This window comes from Hakea prostrata, chromosome 6, assembly GCF_041222555.1.
Source record: "Hakea prostrata isolate BN-2017 chromosome 6, UWA_Hpros_2, whole genome shotgun sequence".
NCBI lineage: Eukaryota > Viridiplantae > Streptophyta > Magnoliopsida > Proteales > Proteaceae > Hakea > Hakea prostrata.
In genome coordinates, this window is record NC_142605.1 from 30,006,820 (window position 1) to 30,030,361 (window position 23,542).

Here is a 23,542-nt window from a genome sequence, read left to right on the forward strand (position 1 = left end):
TTTGAGTAGAATTGCAATAATATGCTTGCTATTTTTTATTAATTTTCAACTCTTTGGTGCTAATTAGGACCAATAATGCCTTGGACAGGCAGCTTCAATACTAGATAAACTAACATACAGACGGAAACTGAAAAGACTAACTGTTGAGTCAAACATTACAAGTTTGGAATTTGACATTCTCTATTGGTAGCTTGTCAGTTGGGAATGGGCAAGGATGAGTTCCTTGATCTGGCAACAAAGCACAAGTAGGAGGGCTCACATTACTGGTTACTCCGCTGATATCAGTGCAGTTCCATTGGATTTTCTTAGGTTTTGGCGAGGGCTTAACAGTGACGTTAGAGATGCAAATTCCAGAATAAATATCATCTTTAATACCAGCTAAATTTGCTGCCATGGTGACATTCTCGGCAACCATATCACTGTAATTGATATCTTTAACAACAGGAAGTGCTTTAGGATCCCAACCATCATCTGGGTGAGACCCATAAGCTCCTGTCATCCAGAAGACATACTTCATGGTATGCATAACAAACCTTCTTGCAAATATTTTTTTCACATATCCACCTCGCCCGAAGCGCCTTTTGATCCTAATTACAGACTCCGAGTTAATGGCAACAACATCTTCAGCCCTGATATTTTTTATGCCACCAGACATCTCACTCCCAAGAGCGATAACAGCGCTGTCTGGGGAAATGCAGGTGAACCTTCTGATTATCACATTCTTTGTGGGCATCCCAAATTTTATCCCATATTGATCCCACCCACTCTTCAGTGCAATGCAGTCATCCCCGGAAACTACATAACAATCTTCAATTCTAACATTTGTGCATGAATCTGAATGGCAGATGAGAACCCAAGAGAAAAAATTAATGGAAAAAAAAAAAAAGAAGCTCAATTTAGTTTCAAGCCACCGTTCACTGAAATGAATCAATAATTGAATTCCTCCATATCTCTAGACAAACCTGGGTCAATCCCATCAGTGTTCGGGGAATCAATTGGTGCGAGGATGGTTAGGCTCAACACCAACACGTTACTGCAATTAAAGACACAGTTTTGATCACATGCAAGCCATAAATCTTCTTCATGAGGAAGATGTAGAGTAGAATGGTGTAGAAGTGTTTATGAATGGGAAGGAACGAACCTGCAGTAAGTAGGATGAACGAACCAACTTGGAGAATTGAGAAGAGTCAGATTGGAAATCTGAACTTTGTTGGAGAACAAGATTTCAATCATATAAGGTCGGGTATGGTTGGTCTGGTTGTTGTGAAATTTATCCCACCAAGAGACACCTTGGCCATCAATCGTCCCATTGTTACCTGAAATCCAAGAACCAACCCATCAAAGTTGATCAACGAGACAGAGAATCCAGAAATAGAGAATCCTTCAAATTGCATATGATGAACATAAATAAATACCTGTAATGACCACATCAGTTAGGTTTGTGCCATAAATGAGCGCTTGATATCTTGGACCCTTGTCTACATTATCTCTTCCTTTCCCATAGGAAGGCAAAGGAGGGATAAGTGGATACTCAGCTTCATCCTAACAACAAGTTCATATCAAGTTAAGCTAATTAATCACATACTTAGAACCTAAGAACTGAATGTCAAGAACCCAATAAATAAAATCTAATAGAGACCTGAGAACCGAGAATGATGGCATCTTTGGGTAGAAAGAGAGTGAAATTGCTTGTGAGGTTGAAGCTCCCGGTAAGCCATTTTCCTGGAGGAACGATCAACACGGAACCACCGTCACTTGAGAATTTGCTTAGATGTTCGATAGCCTTGCGGAAGGCATTGGTGTTTGACGTTTTCCCATCTCCCACACCTCCAAAATCCGTGATGGATGCAATATGTTTTCTGCAAGTTACGGCTTCATAGCTGAATCCGGCCTTCGGGTGCTGCGAAACATTGGAGCATTCTGCCTCCCTTAAGCCCACCAATCCATACAATACTATCACGGCAACTATCTCAATTATCTGTGAATTAGTTTTAGAGGCGACATAAAACATAAGATATTACACACAAAGGGAACAAACCCAAATACAAATAATGGGGAATAGATAGAGGTGTGTATGAGAAACGAATCTGAAATTGACGACCGAAAAAAGAAGAAGAAGAAGAAGAAGAAGAAGGTTGTTGAATGTTTGATAACCAGGATTTTATTTTTAGATGCATAAATGTAGAAAATAACCAATCTAGTAACCAGAATGAGTGGAAGAGCAAAACATATAACATAAAAGAAGAGAGTTACGTTTTTTATTCGGGGATTTCTGGAACAAGCCATTGCTTAAAAAATCTCTGCAAAGAGAAAAGAATTGTGGGTTGCAGAGCTAACTTAAACTTGGTGTTTATATAGAGGGAAATTCGTGATTTTTAAGGAAAACCCTATAACAATCTTTGGCCAATACTTTCTAAAAATGGTCTGAAAATCTGGTCATCCCGTTAGACATTAATGGCAAATGCAGTCTCTAGTATTCCATTTCTTCTTCTTTTGGGAGAAATGGGATAAATGCCGTTTATCGACAACGTAAAATAGAGTTAATGGCTATAATACACACACGCTTCCGGGTCCCACCGCATACTTTGTGGTTCAAAAGCGTCAGGAAGCATATTGTTCTTCCTGAAAGAGAACTGATCTGGACTCGCAAGATTCTGGTTCTTCAGAATACCAACATCCGTAAACCGTGTTCAATGCGGGTGATCCACCCATTAATATCAAGGGTTTTGGACATTATACATCTCAGTAAAAGGGAAAGTTTATGTATTGTCTTTGAAGGTTCAGTAGTTCAATAATGGGCTTATTATCTGAAAAATTGCTTGATGTATATTACGAATCATATCTTCTTTTTTTGGAAAAATTCGAGGGACATCCCAAAATGAATAGCGAAGAGTATAGACTCCCCCATAATATATCAAATTGGTAGAGACAGCCTAAAATGTCTCTTAAACTAGCATAATGGTATACTTCGTTCACAAATTTCATTAAGTTATTGTTAGATAATCTCATAATTCCTAGATCGCCCTTAATGTCATGTAATTTTATAATATTGTCCTTAATCCTTTGCCTATACAGGGAAAATTTCCTTGATATACTTACTGTATTTTTTTTTAATTACTTTATAAGGTTGTTTAAAAAAGTTTTACATTGATGGGTTTTTGTCACACCCCACCCGTCGGTCTCGGTTACCCGCCCGACAACCCGTGGGTGCGATCCGTCACAAGATCCAAGGTTTTATTCTATCAACAATATTTAAGACAAATAAAGATAATCAAGAGCAAAGACTATTCAATAACTGAATTAAATGAATTACAGGAATCCAAAATACTCCAATCTCAATAAATAAAGGAAAGAAATAATGAATAAAGGTTTCTGCGGAAGTAAACAAAAAGGTTATATCAATTTCTTCCCAGTTTCCTTTTCTCAATCTAAAAAGTGTTTTTCATGGATCTCAAGGTAAGGTGTTCTCCAATTCAACTCTATTCGCCGAGCAAACTTTCTGACCACCCTCCGCCTTTGATCATCAATAGGTGCGATAAGCGCACTCCATGCAGCTACAGGAGTTCCCGCACATGCTATTTCCATCTCCCACTGACGGTGCCACATCTTCTTCATACGGGATGATTCCTTCATAGGAAACCTGTCCATCTTCTTGTAAAGTTCCTTCTTCTGTGTAGGCTAATAAACATTACAAAATAAAGACGTGAGTTCTAGAGAACTCAGTAAGAAACAATCAACATCCCATCAATATATTCAATAATGCCAAGATACATGAATAATATAAATGAATGAAAAAAATATGAATGATACTATGATTTCTAACTATGCAGGTCTCTAATAGTTGACATGCTTTCAGTTATACACCAGCCCTCCTCTGGGTAAGTCTCATCACTCTGATCCGGCAAGAACTGGCTACCTCTGTAGGGATCCTAGGAAAAAGGGAAAGTCCACACCTGGCTCTCAATTCCATGGCTGGGGGTTAAGTCAACACTCTCTTACCACGACTGTTGGTAATGAGTATTGTCGCATGTCGGGGTTTCTAATCCAATGCAAGGTCATATTGGTTACATGTCTACATGAAGTCTAGATACATCCCCTATGGCACCAACCAACTCCGTTCAGTATCCTTCGCAACCTAGGAGAGAGAATCCTCACGGACTGGATACCTCTGTTGGACTCCACTCCTTAACCCTATGGTCATCCACATATTATTGGGGCGGATGCTCTCATGATTCCTCACGACACCCGGTCCGATCCTTGGACATCCATGAGCCCAACCCTAACATATGCAACTCTACCATTTATATGACTAACAGTGGACCACCAAGTCACATCATTGTCATCACGGGTCACTCGGTTTCAATCCCCCTACCGAAAGGGTAGTAGCATGTGGGGTACCTAACCATGCAATCTAGACTCTACCTAAATAATGCCATCAAATAGTAAAGACAATGCTAGAGACATCAGCAGGCCTGTGTCCCATTCCACAGCCTCCTGATATCCCAAAATAGATACCTCATCGATCAGAACTATATACCAACTACCATCAATCCATAACATCCAAAATCAACACAATATGTATATAAGTAAGACAAACAGCAGTAAAGTAATATGATTTCTATATAAGACATATAAACAGCAGCATATATAAAGAAATATGATTTCAAATATACACTAGATTCACATATTATAAGTCTATTCAAGAGATGAGATGAATTGTCCTTACCTGCATATAATAAGATTGTCCGTAAAATGAAATCCGATAACAATTATATGACTTTTCTTTCAAACAGTGGTTACCTATATACAGGGTTACAGTAACATATAAGTTAAATGAATCAATTTGAATCAGAACCAAAAACCATTTGGTCTCTGTTTACTAGCCGGTCGCTTGGGCCGGTCGCTTAGGTTGAGCGACCGCCCCAAAAACAGTGAGTTTCAAACCGAAACTTAGGCTTCTGATTACTCAATTTCAATCCGGATTTCGAGTAATCTTGACCTAAGTCTTGAATCAAACACTCCCTAAGCCAAAAGGGTGAGGGAAAACTAACCATTACCATCAATAGATTACCCATAACCCTCCCCTTGACTGGATTAACCTTCTCACGGAAACAGGGTTTCGTTTACGGTTATTCCATCCCAAGTAGATTAAAAAGAGAGTTAAAATATCTAAGGGGGTAATCACAAAGACAAGGGGATGGGTTAAATACTAATCTAACGAACAAAGAGAGTAAAGAACAAAGGATTAATTCAATACCTCACGCCAGAGAGTCAGAGAAGGAAAGAACTGATCTTCCAAGTCATTGTCAGCACTCCAGAGACTCTTTCGGATCTTCCCCGCAGTCGTCTAACCTCCCAAATAAGCAACCACGAATAAAGTATTCGTTAATTAGACGAAGGTTGCCTTTTATAGAAGTCAGGGGGCAAAAATAGGGCAAAATCCCCGAAAACAGACCGGGTGGTCGCTCCAGGCGGTCGCTTGGTTTGATCGACCGCCACTAGTAACCGCCCCCATGTAATTTGCCATACAAGGGTGCTTTTGCTAGGGGGTTGATACCCAAGGCCAACCTAGCCCTAAAGAAGAGATGGGAGAAATCTTACCTTCATTCCGAACATCTCTGAACAACACCTGACTTTCAGAATTCCAAAATCCAACCAAAGCAGGCTCTTCAAATAAAGGATCCAGATCCATGGGTCCAAGGTATGGATCATGGGCTTCAATCTGGACACTCCACAAGTTCACCTGACTAGACCTTCGGGTTCTCGGACCTGGAATACGGATCTCGGGTTAGAAATATGGGGGTTGTTACAGTTTTAGTTTTGAAAATATTTATTTACTGTCTATTTTAATACTTTTGGTTCCCTCTTGATAAAGGTGTCAAATTATAGCCCGAACCATTAAGAATGAACTGAAACAACCGAAGCTTATTGAAGGGGGGTATGAGTTGAGGATAAAAAACCGTTAGGTTTCGGGCTAGCGCTAGCCTACTTGTTAGTGGCACATTAGCCTGAGCCGAATGCACCGAACCATCACCCATACCAAAATGTTATAATCCGTTATAATTGCTGGTTTTTAATTTTTGGCTTTTACCCTCTTATAGTTTTGCCTCTGCAATCATGTTGTCCCTTTCTCAATTTCTCCCTCGTGTTGGCATGAATGCACTTTTTCTCCAAAACTTCAAATGTGAGACAAGTATGTGAACAACTGTTATTGACCATTGTGTTACTGATCACTGGACAAGCAATTCTCATCAAATTTGGGTCCATTCTATTCTGGAATATGCCTACCATTTAGTAATCTTTTAGTTTTTAACTTTTTATTTTTGCCTATTATTTGAGAGTTGAGACTTTCATCTTGAATATTTTTCATGCTAAAAGGTACACTTTTCATATTCACCATTTCGTGTCAATTAACGATTTCTTTTTACGTGTGTGTATTATGTGTCAATAAATTAATGGCATTTATCCCATTTCGAAAAAAATCTCCCAGAAGAAGAAGAAATGGAATACTAGAGACTGCATTTGCCATTAATGTCTAACGGGATGACCAGATTTTCAGACCATTTTTAGAAAGTATTGGCCAAAGATTGTTATAGGGTTTTCCTTAAAAATCATGAATTTCCCTCTATATAAACACCAAGTCTAAGTTAGCTCTGCAACCCACAATTCTTTTCTCTTTGCAGAGATTTTTTAAGCAATGGCTTGTTCCAGAAATCCCCGAATAAAAAAACGTAACTCTCTTCTTTTATGTTATATGTTTTGCTCTTCTACTCATTCTGGTTACTAGATTGGTTATTTTCTACATTTATGCATCTAAAAATGAAATCCTGGATATCAAACATTCAACAACCATCTTCTTCTTCTTCTTCTTCTTCTTCTTCTTCTTCTTCTTCTTCTTTCTTTCTTTCTTTCTTTTTTTTTTTTTTTTTTTTTTTTTTTTTTTTTCCAGTCGTCAATTTCAGATTCGTTTCTCATACACACCTCTATCTGTTCCCCATTTTTTGTTTTTGTGTTGAATTTGTATTTGGGTTTGTTCCCTTTGTGTCTAATATCTTATGTTTTATGTCGCCTCTAAAACTAAACATTCACAGATAATTGAGATAGTTGCCGTGATAGTAGTGTATGGATTGGCAGAATGCTCCAATGTTTCGCAGCACCCGAAGGCCGGATTCAGCTATGAAGCTGTAACTTGCAAAAAACACGTTGCATCCATCACGGATTTTGGAGGTGTGGGAGATGGGAAAATGTCAAACACCAATGCCTTCCGCAAGGCTATCGAACATCTAAGCAAATTCTCAAGTGACGGTGGTTTCGTGTTGATCGTTCCTCCAGGAAAATGGCTTACCGGGAGCTTCAACCTCACAAGCAATTTCACTCTCTTTCTACCCAAAGATGCCATCATTCTCGGTTCTCAAGTCTCTATTAGATTTTATTTATTTGGTTCTTGACATTTAGTTCTTAGGTTCTAAGTATGTGATTAATTAGCTTAAGTTGATATGGACTTGTTGTTAGGATGAAGCTGAGTATCCACTTATCCCTCCTTTGCCTTCCTATGGGAAAGGAAGAGATAATGTAGACAAGGGTCCAAGATATCAAGCGCTCATTTATGGCACAAACCTAACTGATGTGGTCATTACAGGTATTTATTTCTGTTCATCATTTGCAATTTGAAGGATTCTCTGTTTTCGGATTCTCTGTCTCGTTGATCAACTTTGATGGGTTGGTTCTTGGATTTCAGGTAACAATGGGACGATTGATGGCCAAGGTGTCTCTTGGTGGGATAAATTTCACGAGAAGCAGATCAACCATACCCGACCTTACATGATTGAAATCTTGTTCTCCAACAAGGTCCAAATTTCCAATCTGACTCTACTCAATTCTCCAAGTTGGTTCGTTCATCCTACTTATTGCAGGTTCATTCCTTTCCATTCATAAACCTTCTACACCATTCTACTCTACATCTTCCTCGTAAAGAAGATTTATGGCTTGTGATCAAAACTGTGTCTTTAATTGCAATAACGTGTTGGTGTTGAGCCTAACCATCCTCGCACCAATTGATTCCCCGAACACTGATGGGATTGACCCAGGTTTGTCTAGAGATATGGAGGAATTCAATTATTGATTCATTTTAGTGAACAGTGGCTGGAAACTAAATAGAGCTTTTTACATTCTCTATTGGTAGCTTGTCAGTTGGGAATGGGCAAGGATGAGCGCCTTGATCTGGCAACAAAGCACAAGCAGGAGGGCTCACTTACTGGTTACTCCGCTGATATCAGTGCAGTTCCACTGGATTTTCTTGGGTTTTGGCGAGGGCTTAACAGTGACGTTAGAGATGCAAATTCCAGAATAAATATCATCTTTAATACCAGCTAAATTTGCTGCCATGGTGACATTCTCGGCAACCATATCACTGTAATTGATATCTTTAACAACAGGAAGTGCTTTAGGATCCCAACCATCATCTGGGTGAGACCCATAAGCTCCTGTCATCCAGAAGACATACTTCATGGTATGCATAACAAACCTTCTTGCAAATATGTTTTTAACATATCCACCTCGCCCTGGAGCGCTTTTGATCCTGATTACAGACTCCGAGTTAATGGCAACAACATCTTCAGCCCTGATATTTTTTATGCCACCAGACATCTCACTCCCAAGAGCGATAACAGCGCTGTCTAGGGAAATGTAGGTGAACCTTCTGATTATCACATTCTTTGTGGGCATCCCAAATTTTATCCCATATTGATCCCAGCCACTCTTCTGTGCAATGCAGTCATCCCCGGAAACTACATAACAATCTTCAATTCTAACATTTGTACATAAATCTGAATGGCAGATGAGAACCCAAGAGAAATAATTGAAATTCCAAACATGTAATTTTTTAGTCAACAGTTAGTCTTTTTAGTTTCCGTCTGTATGTTAGTTTATCTAGTATTGAAAATGCTTGTCCAAGGCATTATTTGTCCTAATTAGCACCAAAGAGTTGAAAAATAATAAATAGCAAGCATATTATTGCAATTCTACTCAAATTTCTATGTTAAGGCATTTAATTCAAAAATTTTCTACTCAAATAATTTTTTTTCTTCTTTTGGGTGGCTGTATCTTTGAATCCTGAAAGACCATGTGTCACACTCCACCCAACAGTATTGGATCCGCCCCGACAACTTGTAGGTGTGATCCATAGCCTCAAGATTTGAGTTACGCTATCGGTAAATAAGGCACACAATTATGAACAAGTAAATATAGTTCAATAATTAATAAATGAATTAAGGTTCCAAAATTCCAAGAATGAATACTGAATGAGTAAATAAGAATGTATCAGCGGAAGCAAAAACAAAAATGTTTGATTATGATTCACAATTGTCTTTCAGCATTTTAGGGTATTCTTCTTCAAATTTCTCTATGAAAGGAGTCAAAAGACCCTCTTTCATCCCTTTATCTCAATGGCGAACGGCTAGAGCTCTATTTCTATCATTGGGTGTCGTAAGAGCATTACATGCATCCACAGGAAGTTTCGTGTTCATCGTGACCAATTTTCACTGGCGTCTCCAATATCTCTTCAGTGGGGTTCTCCCATAGATACGGCTTCTTCTGTTCCTGCATAAACATCTGAGGGAAAAAATAAGAAATTACAAGGAATGAGTTCTAACGAACTCAGTAAGGTAGCAATCACATACATATATTGTGATCAAATAAGATTAGAGAGATGAAGGGATGATATGCTATGTTATAATGCATCTAGGAATTCTAACTATGCAAGTCTCTATCTAGGCAGACATGCTTTAAGATAAATACCAGCCCTCTTCTGGGTAGGTTTCATCACTCTGATGCCTCACAACACCCAAGCTGTCTTTTAGAATCCGGGGTTAGGGGTACGGTCCATATCATTAACTATGGCAGGGCTATAGGTCTACACTCTCTCACCATAACCATTGGTCTAAGTACTAGCTCACGTCGGAGATTTTAAACCCAATGCATAGTCATAAGTTAACACACTACATGTGGTCCAGATAATTTTCCTCATGCCTGGTGCTATTTTGGAGCAATTTTCCAAGTTCGAAATTCAAACTTTTGATCATCCATCTTCGACAAATTTTGGAATGATCTCAAGTCTAAATCATATTCTTAAAGCACTATAGAAGCCTTTTCAATCAACGAGAAAACGAAAACAAGACTTAACACAGGTTTGAAAATATGATCTCATTCTATTTTCATAAAGAAAATCAGTACACTGTAAACTACAGGCACTCCTGTTACTGGAACCCCTTGCCTGTTTATCAATGGTTGCCTGACTCCAGGCCTAGAGCCAAGGTACTCATCATCACTATCATAGTCTGCAGGGCTATTTGCTGCCCTTACAATCAAAGCCAACATGAAGACCAGAGCCTGCATTCTCAGAGGTAGTTTAACACTTTAACTTCAGAATAGGAGCAGGCACTTCAAATATATAATATAAATAGATATAGTTTAATTCCAACTATATCCATCGTCGGTGAACCTAATTCATGACATTAGGAATTAATTAAAGGAAAATGCAGTTCAACAGTTCAAGAAAACCATCAGAATTAAAGCATATCATACAAAGAGACACCAATCATTTAGGCGATACATGCATTTTTGACTTGGAGCTAAATCTCGGACACCAATTGCCAAGTAACATGTTTTAATTACAAGAGTGAAATAAGCAAGAGTTGGTCAAACAATCTCCCAAAACAGCATCTGATCATGCTTATAAAGACGTGCAGATACATGATTATGTACTTGTACACAGACCAATAAGCACTAGGAAGCAAGGAGACTTTGTCACCAACCCAACAGACAAATAGATCTACAACATTTTCTTCCAAATACTCAATATAAGTCACACCAAAAGTCCAGAAAATGAGTTGGATTCATTTGTCTAGCCAATATTCTTGTGGAAGATATTTGGTTGGGTGGTCCAGATTCCAGATACCTACGAATCATATGCATTTCTAATTTTTCTTTAGTAAATAATTTTTCTAACATCAAATTTTGGACTAAGAGATCTCCAACACGGAAATCCCTACTTGTATAATGCAGATACCCAGATGTGCATATCAGTGCTGCTTGTATACTTGAGATCTATAATGTTACGAGACAGATAGCTTGGGGATCAGAATTGGATCTCTGCTGATCCTGTGATTTCATCGTAAGTCAACTTAGCCAACCACTAGACTCAGTGAGAGATTTACCCAACCCTTTGAATAAGATGGCAATTTTTCATCCAATGGTAAAATGCTCCTGAATTTGGCTGTGATCCATTCCAAAATCATCAAGTTTATGGTAAGAGTGGAAGATGGGAAAGGCTTACCAAAGCAAGTTCCTTTTAAAAGCTTCAATTTTTTCATCCAACATGTTAGAAGACAACTTCATTCAAGTTCCATGGTGTAATAACCCCCCCCCCCCTCTCTCTTATTCTATTAATTTCTTCACTTTAGAGAGTAATTTTTCTCTTAGAGATAAAATTTATTATTTCTATCATTCCCGATCAGCTTGCTGAGAGAATAGATCTATGTCTATTTTAATGGTGGTTACTCTCTCAAGGATATTTTATTTTCAAACCTATGTTAAGTCTTGTTTTCGTTTTCTCGTTGATTGAAAAGGCTTCTATAGTGCTTTAAGAACATGAGTTAGACTTGAGATCATCCCAAAATTTGTCGAAGATGGATGATCAAAATTTTGAATTTCGAACTTGTCGAAAAAATGCTCCAAAATAGCACCAGGCATGACGAAAAGTATCTGGACCACATGTAGTGTGTTAACTTATGACTATGCATTGGGTTTAAAATCTCCGACGTGAGCTAGTACTTAGACCAATGGTTATGGTGAGAGAGTGTAGACCTATACCCCTGCCATAGTTAATGATATGGACCGTACCCCTAACCCCGAATTCTACAAGACAGCTTGGGTGTTGTGAGGCATCAGAGTGATGAAACCTACCCAGAAGAGGGCTGGTGTTTATCTTAAAGCATGTCTGCCTACATAGAGACTTGCATAATTAGAATTCCTAGATGCATTATAACATAGCATATCATCCCTTCATCTCTCTAATCTTATTTGATCACAATATATGTATGTGATTGCTACCTTACTGAGTTAGTTAGAACTCATTTCTTGTGATTTCTTATTTTTTCCCTCAGATGTTTATGCAGGAACAAAAGAAGCCGTATCTATGGGAGAACCCCACTGAAGAGATACTGGAGACGCCAGTGAAAATTGGTTACGATGAACACGAAACTTCCTGTGGATGCAAGTAATGCTCTTACGACACCCATTGATAGAAATAGAGCTCTAGTCGTTCGCCGTTGAGATAAAGGGATGAAAGAGGGTCTTTTGACTCCTTTCATAGAGAAATTTGAAGAAGAATACCCTAAAATGCTGAAAGACAATTGTCAATCATAATCAAACATTTTTGTTTTTGCTTCCGCTGATACATTCTTATTTAACTAATTCAGTATTCATTCTTGGGATTTTTGAACCTTAATTCATTTATTAATTATTGAACTATCTTTTCTTGTTCATAATTGTGGAATTGTGTGCCTTATTTACCGATAGCGTAACTCAAATCTTGAGGCTATGGATCACACCTACAAGTTGTCGGGGCGGATCCAATACTGTTGGGTGGAGTGTGACACATGGTCTTTTAGGATTCAAAGATACAGCCACCCAAAAGAAAAGAAAAATTATTTGAGTAGAAATTTTTTGTATTAAATGCCTTAACATAGAAATTTGAGTAGAATTGCAGTAATATGCTTGCTATTTCTTATTATTTTTCAACTCTTTGGTCCTAATTAGGACCAATAATGCCTTGGACAGGCAGGTTCAATACTAGATAAACTAACATACAGACGGAAACTGAAAAGACTAACTGTTGACTCAAATATTACATGTTTGGAATTTTACATTCTCTATTGGTAGCTTGTCAGTTGGGAATGGGCAAGGATGAGCGCCTTGATCTGGCAACAAAGCACAAGCAGGAGGGCTCACATTACTGGTTACTCCGCTGATATCGGTGCAGTTCCACTGGATTTTCTTGGGTTTTGGCGAGGGCTTAACAGTGACGTTAGAGATGCAAATTCCAGAATAAATATCATCTTTAATACCAGCTAAATTTGCTGCCATGGTGACATTCTCGGCAACCATATCACTGTAATTGATATCTTTAACAACAGGAAGTGCTTTAGGATCCCAACCATCATCTGGGTGAGACCCATAAGCTCCTGTCATCCAGAAGACATACTTCATGGTATGCATAACAAACCTTCTTGCAAATATATTTTTCACATATCCACCTCGCCCTGGAGCGCTTTTGATCCTGATTACAGACTCCGAGTTAATGGCAACAACATCTTCAGCCCTGATATTTTTTATGCCACCAGACATCTCACTCCCAAGAGCGATAACAGCGCTGTCTGGGGAAATGCAGGTGAACCTTCTGATTATCACATTCTTTGTGGGCATCCCAAATTTTATCCCATATTGATCCCACCCACTCTTCAGTGCAATGCAGTCATCCCCAGAAACTACATAACAATCTTCAATTCTAACATTTGTGCATGAATCGAATGGCCAGATGAGAACCCAATAGAAAAAATTAAAGGAAAAAAAGAAGAAGCTCAATTTAGTTTCAAGCCACCGTTCACTAAAATGAATCAATAATTGAATTCCTCCATATCTCTAGACAAACCTGGGTCAATCCCATCAGTGTTCGGGGAATCAATTGGTGCGAGGATGGTTAGGCTCAACACCAACACGTTACTGCAATTAAAGACACAATTTTGATCACATGCAAGCCATAAATCTTCTTCATGAGGAAGATGTAGAGTTGAATGGTGTAGAAGTGTTTATGAATGGGAAGGAACGAACCTGCAGTAAGTAGGATGAACAAACCAACTTGGAGAATTGAGAAGAGTCAGATTGGAAATTTGGACCTTGTTGGAGAACAAGATTTCAATCATGTAAGGTCGGGTATGGTTGATCTGCTTCTCGTGAAATTTATCCCACCAAGAGACACCTTGGCCATCAATCGTCCCATTGTTACCTGAAATCCAAGAACCAACCCATCAAAGTTGATCAACGAGACAGAGAATCCGGAAACAGAGAATCCTTCAAATTGCAAATGATGAACAGAAATAAATACCTGTAATGACCACATCAGTTAGGTTGGTGCCATAAATGAGCGCTTGATATCTTGGACCCTTGTCTACATTATCTCTTCCTTTCCCATAGGAAGGCAAAGGAGGGATAAGTGGATACTCAGCTTCATCCTAACAACAAGTTCATATCAAGTTATGCTAATTAATCACATACTTAGAACCTAAGAACTGAATGTCAAGAACCCAATAAATAAAATCTAATAGAGACCTGAGAACCGAGAATGATGGCATCTTTGGGTAGAAAGAGAGTGAAATTGCTTGTGAGGTTGAAGCTCCCGGTAAGCCATTTTCCTGGAGGAACGATCAACACGGAACCACCGTCACTTGAGAATTTGCTTAGATGTTCGATAGCCTTGCGGAAGGCATTTGTGTTTGACGTTTTCCCATCTCCTACACCTCCAAAATCCGTGATGGATGCAACGTGTTTTCTGCAAGTTACGGCTTCATAGCTGAATCCGGCCTTCGGGTGCTGCGAAACATTGGAGCATTCTGCCTCCCTTAAGCCCACCAATCCATACAATACTATCAAGGCAACTATCTCAATTATCTGTGAATGTATAGTTTTAGAGGTGGCATAAAACATAAGATATTAGACACAAAGGGAACAAACCCAAATACAAATTCAACACAAAAACATAAAATGGGGAACTGATAGAGGTGTGTATGAGAAACGAATCTGAAATTGACGACCGAAAAAAGAAGATGGTTGTTGAATGTTTGATATCCAGGATTTCATTTTTAGATGCATAAATGTAGAAAATAACCAATCTAGTAACCAGAATGAGTGGAAGAGCAAAACATATAACATAAAAGAAGAGAGTTACGTCTTTTATTCGGGGATTTCTGGAACAAGCCATTGCTTAAAAAATCTCTGCAAAGAAAAAGAATTGTGGGTTGCAGAGCTAACATAGACTTGGTGTTTATATAGAGTGAAATTCATGACTTTTAAGGAAAACCTTATAACAATCTTTGGCCAATACTTTCTAAAAATGGTCTGAAAATTTGGTCATCCCGTTAAACATTAATGGCAAATGCAATCTCTAGTATTCCATTTCTTCTGCTGGGAGATTTTTTTCGAAATGGGATAAATGTCGTTTATCGACAACGTAAAATAGTTTTAATGGCTATAATACACACACGCTTCCGGGTCCCACCCCATACTTTGTGGTTCAAAAGCGTCAGGAAGCATATTGTTCGTCTTGACAGGGAACTGATCTTGACTCGCAAGATTCTGGTTCTTCAGAATACCAACATCTGTAAACCGTGTTCAATGCGGGTGATCCACCCATTAATATCAAGGGTTTTTGACATTATACATCTTAGGAAAAGGGAAAGTTTGTGTATTGTCTTTGAAGGTTCAGTGGTTCAATAATGGGCTTATTATCTGAAAATTTGCTTGATGTATTTTACGAATCATATCTTTTTCTTTTGGAAAAATTTGAGGGACATCCCAAAATGAATAGCGAAGAGTATAGACTCCCCCATAATATATCAAATTGGTAGAGAGCCTAAAATGTCTCTTAAACTAGCATAATGGTATACTTCATTCACAAATTTCATTAAGTTATGGTTAGATAATCTCATAATTCCTAGATCGCCCTTAATGTCATGTAATTTTATAGTATTGTCCTTAATCCTTTGTCTATACAGGGAAAATTCCCTTGATCTACTTACTATATATTTTTTTAATTACTTTATAATGTTGTTTTAAAAAGTTTTACCTTGATGGGTTTTAATTTTGAAAATATTATTTACTGCCTATTTTAATACTTTTTGTTTCTTCCAAATAAAGGTGTCAAATTATAGCCCGAACCGTTAAGAATGAACTGAAACAACCGAAGCTTATTGAATGGGGGTATGTATTAGGCATGATAATGATGATTTTTCATCCTTTCCCTAATTGTCTCTAATTTGAATTCTTACCATATCATTTCATCTTCTCATTTGAATTATTTCCATATCATTTCATCTTCTCAATTGAATTCTTTCCATATCATTTCATCTTCTCATTTGAATTATTTCCATATCATTTCATCTTCTCATTTGAATTCTTTCCATTCATCACTCCTCTCATTTGAATTCCTTCCATTCATCCTTCTTACATTTGAATTCTTTCCATACCATCTCATCCTTCCATTTCATCAATATCCTAATTTGGCTTTGTCTTGATTATGTTTCTCTATTAAATCATTTCCATAGAAACATTTCCATTTATTATATTTACATACAAACATTTCCATGTATTGTATTTCTATGTTTATATCTTTCTTTTATTGTTCATAGTTACCTAACAGCATGGGATGTATGCTGCCTATATATTTGAGGTTCTCTCATATGAAATAATTCAACTATTTTTCCCATTGAGATTGTTTCTTAATAATATGAGCTGAGGATAAAAAGCCGTTAAGTTTCGGGCTGGCGATAGCCTACTTGTTAGTGGCGCATTAGCTTGAGTCGAATGCACCGAACCATCACCCATACCAGAATGTTATAACCCGTTATAATTGTTGGTTTTTAATTTTTGGCTTTTACCCTCTTATAGTTTGCCTCTACAATCACGTTGTCCCTTTCTCAGTTTCTCCCTCGTTAATTGACACGAAATGTTGAATATGAAAAGTGTACATTTTAACATGAAAAAGATTCAAAATGAAAGTCTCAACTCTCAAATAATAGGCAAAAATAAAAATTTAAAAACTAAAAGATTACTAAATGGTAGGCATGATCCAGAACAGAATGGTCCCAAATTTGATGAGAATTGCTTGTCCAGTGATCACTAAAACAATGGTCAATAACAGTTGTTCACATACTTGTCTCACATTTGAATTTTTGGAGAGAAAGTGTATTCATGCCAACACGAGGGAGAAACTGAGAAAGGGACAACGTGATTGCAGAGGCAAAACTATAAGAGGGTAAAAGCCAAAAATTAAAAACCAGCAATTATAACGGGTTATAACATTTTGGTATGGGTGATGGTTCGGTGCATTCGGCTTAGGCTAATGTTCCACTAACAAGTAGGGTAGCGCTAGCCCGACACCTAATGGTTTTTTATCCTCAGCTCATACCCCCATTCAATAAGCTTCGGTTGTTTCAGTTCATTCTTAACAGTTCGGGCTATAATTTGACACCTTTATTAGGAGGGAACAAAAAGTATTAAAATAGGCAGTAAATAAATATTTTCAAAATTAAAACCCATCAAAGTAAAACTTCTTTAAACAACCTTATAAAGTAATTAAAAAAAAAAAAAAACTGTAAGTAGATCAAAGAAGTTTTCCCTGTATAGACAAAGGATTAAGGACAATACTATAAAATTACATGACATTAAGGGCGATCTAGGAATTATGAGATTATTTAACCATAACTTAATGAAATTTGTGAACGAAGTATACCATTATGCTAGTTTAAGAGACATTTTAGGCTGTCTCTACCAATTTGATATTATGGGGGAGTCTATACTCTTTGCTATTCATTTTGGGATGTCCCTCAAATTTTTCCAAAAGAAGAAGATATGATTCGTAAAATACAACAAGCAATTTTTCAGATAATAAGCCCATTATAGAACTACTGAACCTTCAAAAGACAGTACACAAACTTTCCCTTTTCCTGAGAAGTATAATGTCCAAAACCCTTGATATTAATGGATGGATCACCTGCATTGAACACGGTTTACAGATGTTGGTATTCTAAAGAACTAGAATCTTGCGAGTCCATATCAGTTCCCTGTCAACAAGAACAACATGCTTCCCAACGCTTTTGAACCACAGAGTATGGGGTGGGACCCGGAAGCGTGTGTGTATTATAGTCATTAAAACTGTTTTACGTTGTCGATAAACGACATTTATTCCATTTTTAAAAGAATCTCCCAAAAGAAGAAGAAGAAGAAAGGGAATACTAGAGACTGCATTTGCCATTAATGTCTAACAGGATGACCAGATTTTCAGACCATTTTTAGAAAGTATTGGCCAAAAAATGTTATAGGGTTTTCCTTAAAAATCACGAATTTCCCTCTATATAAACACCAAGTTTAAGTCAGCTCTGCAACCCACAATTCTTTTCTCTTTGTAGCGATTTTTTAAGCAATGGCTTGTTCTAGAAATCCCCGAATAAAAAACGTAACTCTCTTCTTTTATGTTATATGTTTTGCTCTTCCACTCATTCTGGTTACTAGATTGGTTATTTTCTGCATTTATGCATCTAAAAATGAAATCCTAGATATCAAACATTCAGCAACCATGGTTTTTTCTTTTTCTCCACTCTTCTTCCCTTCCTTCATTACCCTCTGCTTATGGTCATTTCTTGAGCTCTTTTAATCCTAAATTACAAACATCCGGTCGTCAATTTAAGATTCGTTTCTCATACTCACCTCTATCTGTTCCCCATTTTTTGTTTTTGTGTTGAATTTGTATTTGGGTTTGTTCCCTTTGTGTCTAATACCTTATGTTTTATGCTGCCTCTAAAACTGAAAATTCACAGATAATTGAGATAGTTGCCGTGATAGTAGTGTATGGATTGGTGGGCTTAAGGGAGGCCGAATGCTCCAGTGTTTTGCAGCACCCGATGGCCGGATTCAGCTATGAAGCCATAACTTGCAGAAAACACGTTGCATCCATCATGGATTTTGGAGGTGTGGGAGATGGGAAAACGTCAAACACCAATGCCTTCCGCAAGGCTATCGAACATCTAAGCCAATTCTCAAGTGACGGTGGTTCCGTGTTGATCGTTCCTCCAGGAAAATGGCTTACTGGGAGCTTCAACCTCACAAGCAATTTCACTCTCTTTCTACCCAAAGATGCCATCATTCTCGGTTCTCAGGTCTCTGTTTGATTTTATTTATTTGGTTCTTGACATTCAATTATGTGGTTCTAAGTATGTGATTAATAAGCTTAACTTGATATGAACTTGTTGTTAGGATGAAGCTGAGTATCCACTTATCCCTCCTTTGCCTTCCTATGGGAAAGGAAGAGATAATGTTGACAAGGGTCCAAGATATCAAGCGCTCATTTATGGCACAAACCTAACTGATGTGGTCATTACAGGTATTTATTTATGTTCATCGAAGGAATCTTTGTTTCCGGGTTCTCTGTCTTGTTGATCGACTTTGATGAGTTTGTTCTTGGGTTTCAGGTAACAATGGGACGATTGATGGCCAAGGTGTCTCTTGGTGGGATAAATTTCACGAGAAGCAGATCAACCATACCCGACCTTACATGATTGAAATCTTGTTCTCCAACAAGGTCCAAATTTCCAATCTGACTCTACTCAATTCTCCAAGTTGGTTCGTTCATCCTACTTACTGCAGGTTCGTTCCTTCCCATTCATAAATACTTCTACACCATTCTACTCTACATCTTCCTTGTGAAGAAGATTTGTGGTTTGTGATCAAAACTGTGTCTTTAACTGCAGTAACGTGTTGGTGTTAAGCTTGACCATTCTTGCACCAATTGATTCCCCGAACACTGATGGGATTGACCCAGGTTTGTCTAGAGATATGGAGGAATTCAATTATTGATTTTTTTCAGTGAACGGTGGTTGGATACTAAATTGAGCTTCTTCTTTTTTCCTCTCTCTCTCTCTCTCTCTCTCTCTCTCTCTCTCTCTCTCTCTCTCTCTCTCTCTCTCTCTCGGGTTCTCCTCTGCTATTCAGATTCATGCACGAATGTTAGAATTGAAGATTGTTATGTAGTTTCCGGGGATGACTGCATTGCAGTGAAGAGTGGCTGGGATCAATATGGGATAAAATTTGGGATGCCCACAAAGAATGTGATAATTAGAAGGTTCACCTGCATTTCCCCAGACAGTGCTGTTATCGCTCTTGGGAGTGAGATGTCTGGTGGCATCGAAAATATCAGGGCTGAAGATGTTGTTGCCATTAACTCGGAGTCTGTAATCAGGATCAAAAGCGCTCCAGGGCGAGGTGGATATGTTAAAAACATATTTGCAAGAAGGTTTGTTATGCATACCATGAAGTATGTCTTCTGGATGACTGGAGCTTATGGGTCTCACCCAGATGATGGTTGGGATCCTAAAGCACTTCCCGTTGTTAAAGATATCAATTACAGTGATATGGTTGCCGAGAATGTCACCATGGCGGCAAATTTAGCTGGTATTAAAGATGATATTTATTCTGGAATTTGCATCTCTAACGTCACTGTTAAACCCTCGCCAAAACCCAAGAAAATCCAGTGGAACTGCACTGATATCAGCGGAGTAACCAGTAATGTGAGCCCTCTTGCTTGTGCTTTGTTGCCAGATCAAGGCGCTCATCCTTGCCCATTCCCAACTGACAAGCTACCAATAGAGGATGTCAAATTCCAAACTTGTAATGTTTGAGTCAACAATTGAGATATTGTAGTTAGGACCAAAAGAGTTGAAAAATAATAAGAAATAGCAAGTATATTACTGCAATTCTACTCAAATGTCTGTGTTAAGGCATTTTTAATTATTAGTAATAAAAAAAAATTCTATAGAACATAATTGTGGAAAAGTACCTGGATTCCTTCTTACTCTGTTATTTTCCATTTGAAATATGCACAATTTTGTTCCAAATATATCTTCCATGGAACGATTGAAGAAAAGGCCTGCTGGAATCAATTTCTATCTAACAACCCATCTTTTTTGTTGTTTTTGATATCTTCACAATTTCGTTTAAAAAAACTTCAGCAAGCATCATAGACACGAAAACCCATTTAAAGTTTTCCTTGATCTTACTGTAGAAATTCTCAATCTTTGACATCGTAAAAATGATTCTGTTTTCTCTCATAAAAGCCAGTCCACAACCATCAAATAGCTATTGTTTGAAGTTCCCTATGCCATTAGCTGCAGGAATGAACCTGCATCACAACATAGAGGCCGAATGAACAAAAGCAGCTTGATATAAGACTCGTAAAATTATGAGGACAATTCTCCAGAATGATAGAGAGTATTATACCCTATAATGCAGAAAACTATTTTCCGTTAAAATGGACAGAGTCTTGACATAGACACTAGGAAATACATCTAATGTAAACACCTAGATGTTCCAAGTAGTGTGATCAATTGGAAGGAATTTGCTTAGTAGTGTCATATATATATTTAACTCTCAGGCACTTGCTTAACAGTTAATCAACACGTCAAACATAAAATTAAGAAAATAAGTTTGGTACAGGTGCATATCATACAAAGTTTGGGTTCAAAAACCAGCAAAGGCCTCCCAAAAAAGAAAAATATATATGATTCATAAAATACATCAATGTGATTGTTGAGACAATTAATAATCCCATTATTAGAAAGATCAGAACTACTAAACCTTAAAAGACAATACACATTTTTTCCCTTTTAATGTTCAAAGCTCCTCTAGTACCCTTGGTATTGATGGATGTATCACCCTTGGTAGTAGTTATGGTCATTCCAATAGCAATCTCTGAACCAAAGTAAACCACTTGAACCGAAGCCAGAGTTCAAGCTTGGACTAGGATGGTTCAATGGGTGCTTCTCGGATAAGACACTTGTCGGGGAACCTTCCCTCAGAGAAGCTATGCAATGAAGGCCATGACAGTGACACACAGCTGTCGTCATGTGACTTCTCGGTAAAGGTGGCGGGGTTAGGATTTCGACATAATCTTTATTCAGCATTCAATTTAGCATTTAATGCACCCAGGGTCCTTGATACCCAGCTGCGGATAAAGAAGCTTTTGACTCATTCTAAGCTCACCTCAAGCCCTGAACCAACACCTCATTTGTCCCTCCAACTGTGGGCTGTTGTCATGTCAGTATCAGTCTGACGCTGACCTTTGATTTGTCATCAAGATCTTCCGTCGACAGGGTGATCGCATGATTTGACATGTTGCATAAGCCTCTTCAAGAAGCCATCTCCACCCTCCATCTCATCGGATAAGCATCTGAGGGCTGTTAAACGTCCATGATCTTCTTAGGTATGGGCTGAAAAGTGTATATTTTAGCATGAAAAAGATTCAAACTCAAAGAATAGGCAAGAATAAAAAGTTAAAAACTAAAAGATTACTAAATGGCAAGCATGATCCAAAACAGAATGGTCCCAGATTTGATGAGAATTGTTTGTCCAGTGATCAGTAACACAATGGTCAACAACAGTTGTTCACATATTTATCTCACATTTGAAGTTTTGAAGAAAAAAGCGTGTTCATGCCAACACGAGGGAGAAACTGAGAAAGCGATAGCATGATTGTAGAGGCAAAACTATAAGAGGGTAAAAGCTAAAAATTAAAAACCAGCAATTATAACAGGTTATAACATTTGGTATGGTAATGGTTCGGTGCATTCGGCTCAAGCTAACGGGCCACTAACAATTAGGCCAGCCCCAGCCCCAGACCTAACAATTTTGTATCCTCATCTCATACCCCCATTCAATAAGCTTTGGTTGTTTCAGTTCCTTCTTAACTGTTCGGGCTACAATTTGACACCATTATCAGGAGGGAAAAAATATTAAAATAGGCAATAAGTAAATATTTCCAAAATTAAAACCCATCAAGGTAAAACTTTTTTAAACAACCTTATAAAGTAAATAAATAAATAAATACAGTAGATCAAGGAAATTTTCCCCGTACAGACAAAGGATTAAGGACAGTACTATAAAATTACATAACATTAAGGGCGATCTAGGAATTATGAGACTATCTAACCATAACTTAACGAAATTTGTTAACCAAGTATTCCATTATTCTAGTTCAAGAGACATTTGAGGCTGTCTCGACTAACTTTATATATTCCAGGGGAGTCTAAACTCTTCACTATTCATTTTGGGATGTCCCCCAAATTTTTCCAAAAGAAGAAGATATGATTCGTAAAATACATCAACCAATTTTTCAGATAATAAGCCCATTATTGAACTACTGAACCTTCAAAGACAATACACAAACTTTCCCTTTTCCTGAGAAGTATAATGTCCAAAGCTCCTCCAAAACCCTTGATATTAATGGATGGATCACCCACATTGAACACGGTTTACTGATGTTGGTATCTAAAGAACCACAATCTTGCGAGTCCAAATTAGTTCCCTGTTAGCAGAGAACAATATGCTTCCTGACGCTTTTGAACCACAAAGAATGGGGTGGGACCCACATGGACCCACTTAAATTTAGCTTTATTTTTTCAATATTTTACAAGCAAGCCCCATAACATAGCTATTTGAGGCTCAAAAGCATAAAGCAACACATTGTTCTTCCCCTCATAGGTAAATAATCCAGAATCTGATCCTGATCGTGCAAAGAGAATCACTAGACTCGGAAGCATGTGTGCATTAGATCCATCAAAACTGTTTTACGTTGTCGATAAACGGCATTTATCCCATTTCAGAAAAATCTCCCAGAAGAGGGAAGGGAATACTAGAGACTGCGCTTGCCATTAATGTCTAA

At 37.9% G+C, this 23,542-nt stretch overlaps 3 protein-coding genes and 2 pseudogenes across 3 annotated transcripts; 2 read left to right on the forward strand and 3 right to left on the reverse strand.

Annotated features, from left to right (window-relative positions):
- Positions 1-148: 148 nt before the first annotated feature.
- LOC149013237 (putative polygalacturonase) lies at positions 149-2,286 on the reverse strand. The gene is made up of 6 exons (XM_089157713.1): positions 2,254-2,286; positions 1,640-1,978; positions 1,416-1,542; positions 1,142-1,316; positions 963-1,033; positions 149-834 (listed from the first exon to the last, which is right to left on the reverse strand). Exons 1-6 carry the CDS (start codon positions 2,284-2,286, stop codon positions 149-151), a joined length of 1,431 nt encoding a protein of 476 aa, XP_089013839.1.
- A 4,769-nt stretch (positions 2,287-7,055) lies between these two features.
- Positions 7,056-7,935, forward strand: LOC149013238 (putative polygalacturonase pseudogene; annotated as a pseudogene).
- A 312-nt stretch (positions 7,936-8,247) lies between these two features.
- On the reverse strand, positions 8,248-10,392 carry LOC149013239 (putative polygalacturonase pseudogene; annotated as a pseudogene).
- A 2,505-nt stretch (positions 10,393-12,897) lies between these two features.
- On the reverse strand, positions 12,898-15,034 carry LOC149013240 (putative polygalacturonase). Its single transcript, XM_089159614.1, has 6 exons — positions 15,002-15,034; positions 14,386-14,724; positions 14,162-14,288; positions 13,888-14,062; positions 13,711-13,779; positions 12,898-13,585 (listed from the first exon to the last, which is right to left on the reverse strand). The coding sequence occupies exons 1-6, from the start codon at positions 15,032-15,034 to the stop codon at positions 12,898-12,900; spliced, it is 1,431 nt and encodes a 476-aa protein (XP_089015740.1).
- A 3,219-nt stretch (positions 15,035-18,253) lies between these two features.
- Positions 18,254-20,504, forward strand: LOC149013241 (putative polygalacturonase). The gene is made up of 6 exons (XM_089157715.1): positions 18,254-18,286; positions 18,648-18,986; positions 19,084-19,210; positions 19,299-19,473; positions 19,578-19,648; positions 19,819-20,504. The coding sequence occupies exons 1-6, from the start codon at positions 18,254-18,256 to the stop codon at positions 20,502-20,504; spliced, it is 1,431 nt and encodes a 476-aa protein (XP_089013841.1).
- Positions 20,505-23,542: the final 3,038 nt, after the last annotated feature.

What these genes read in the sequence shown, in the direction of transcription:
- LOC149013241 (XM_089157715.1), top strand. Translation starts at nt 18,254, where the DNA reads ATGGCTTGTTCTAGAAATCCCCGAATAAAAAAC. An exon ending in GAAATCCCCGAATAAAAAAC is followed by an intron (nt 18,287 to 18,647) that starts GTAACTCTCTTC and finishes GAAAATTCACAG; the next exon opens with ATAATTGAGATAGTTGCCGT. An exon ending in AACTGATGTGGTCATTACAG is followed by an intron (nt 19,211 to 19,298) that starts GTATTTATTTAT and finishes CTTGGGTTTCAG; the next exon opens with GTAACAATGGGACGATTGAT.
- LOC149013240 (XM_089159614.1), bottom strand. Translation starts at nt 15,034, where the DNA reads ATGGCTTGTTCCAGAAATCCCCGAATAAAAGAC. An exon ending in AACTGATGTGGTCATTACAG is followed by an intron (nt 14,063 to 14,161) that starts GTATTTATTTCT and finishes CTTGGATTTCAG; the next exon opens with GTAACAATGGGACGATTGAT. An exon ending in GTTCATCCTACTTACTGCAG is followed by an intron (nt 13,780 to 13,887) that starts GTTCGTTCCTTC and finishes CTTTAATTGCAG; the next exon opens with TAACGTGTTGGTGTTGAGCC.
- LOC149013237 (XM_089157713.1), bottom strand. Translation starts at nt 2,286, where the DNA reads ATGGCTTGTTCCAGAAATCCCCGAATAAAAAAC. An exon ending in GAAATCCCCGAATAAAAAAC is followed by an intron (nt 1,979 to 2,253) that starts GTAACTCTCTTC and finishes ACTAATTCACAG; the next exon opens with ATAATTGAGATAGTTGCCGT. An exon ending in AACTGATGTGGTCATTACAG is followed by an intron (nt 1,317 to 1,415) that starts GTATTTATTTAT and finishes CTTGGATTTCAG; the next exon opens with GTAACAATGGGACGATTGAT.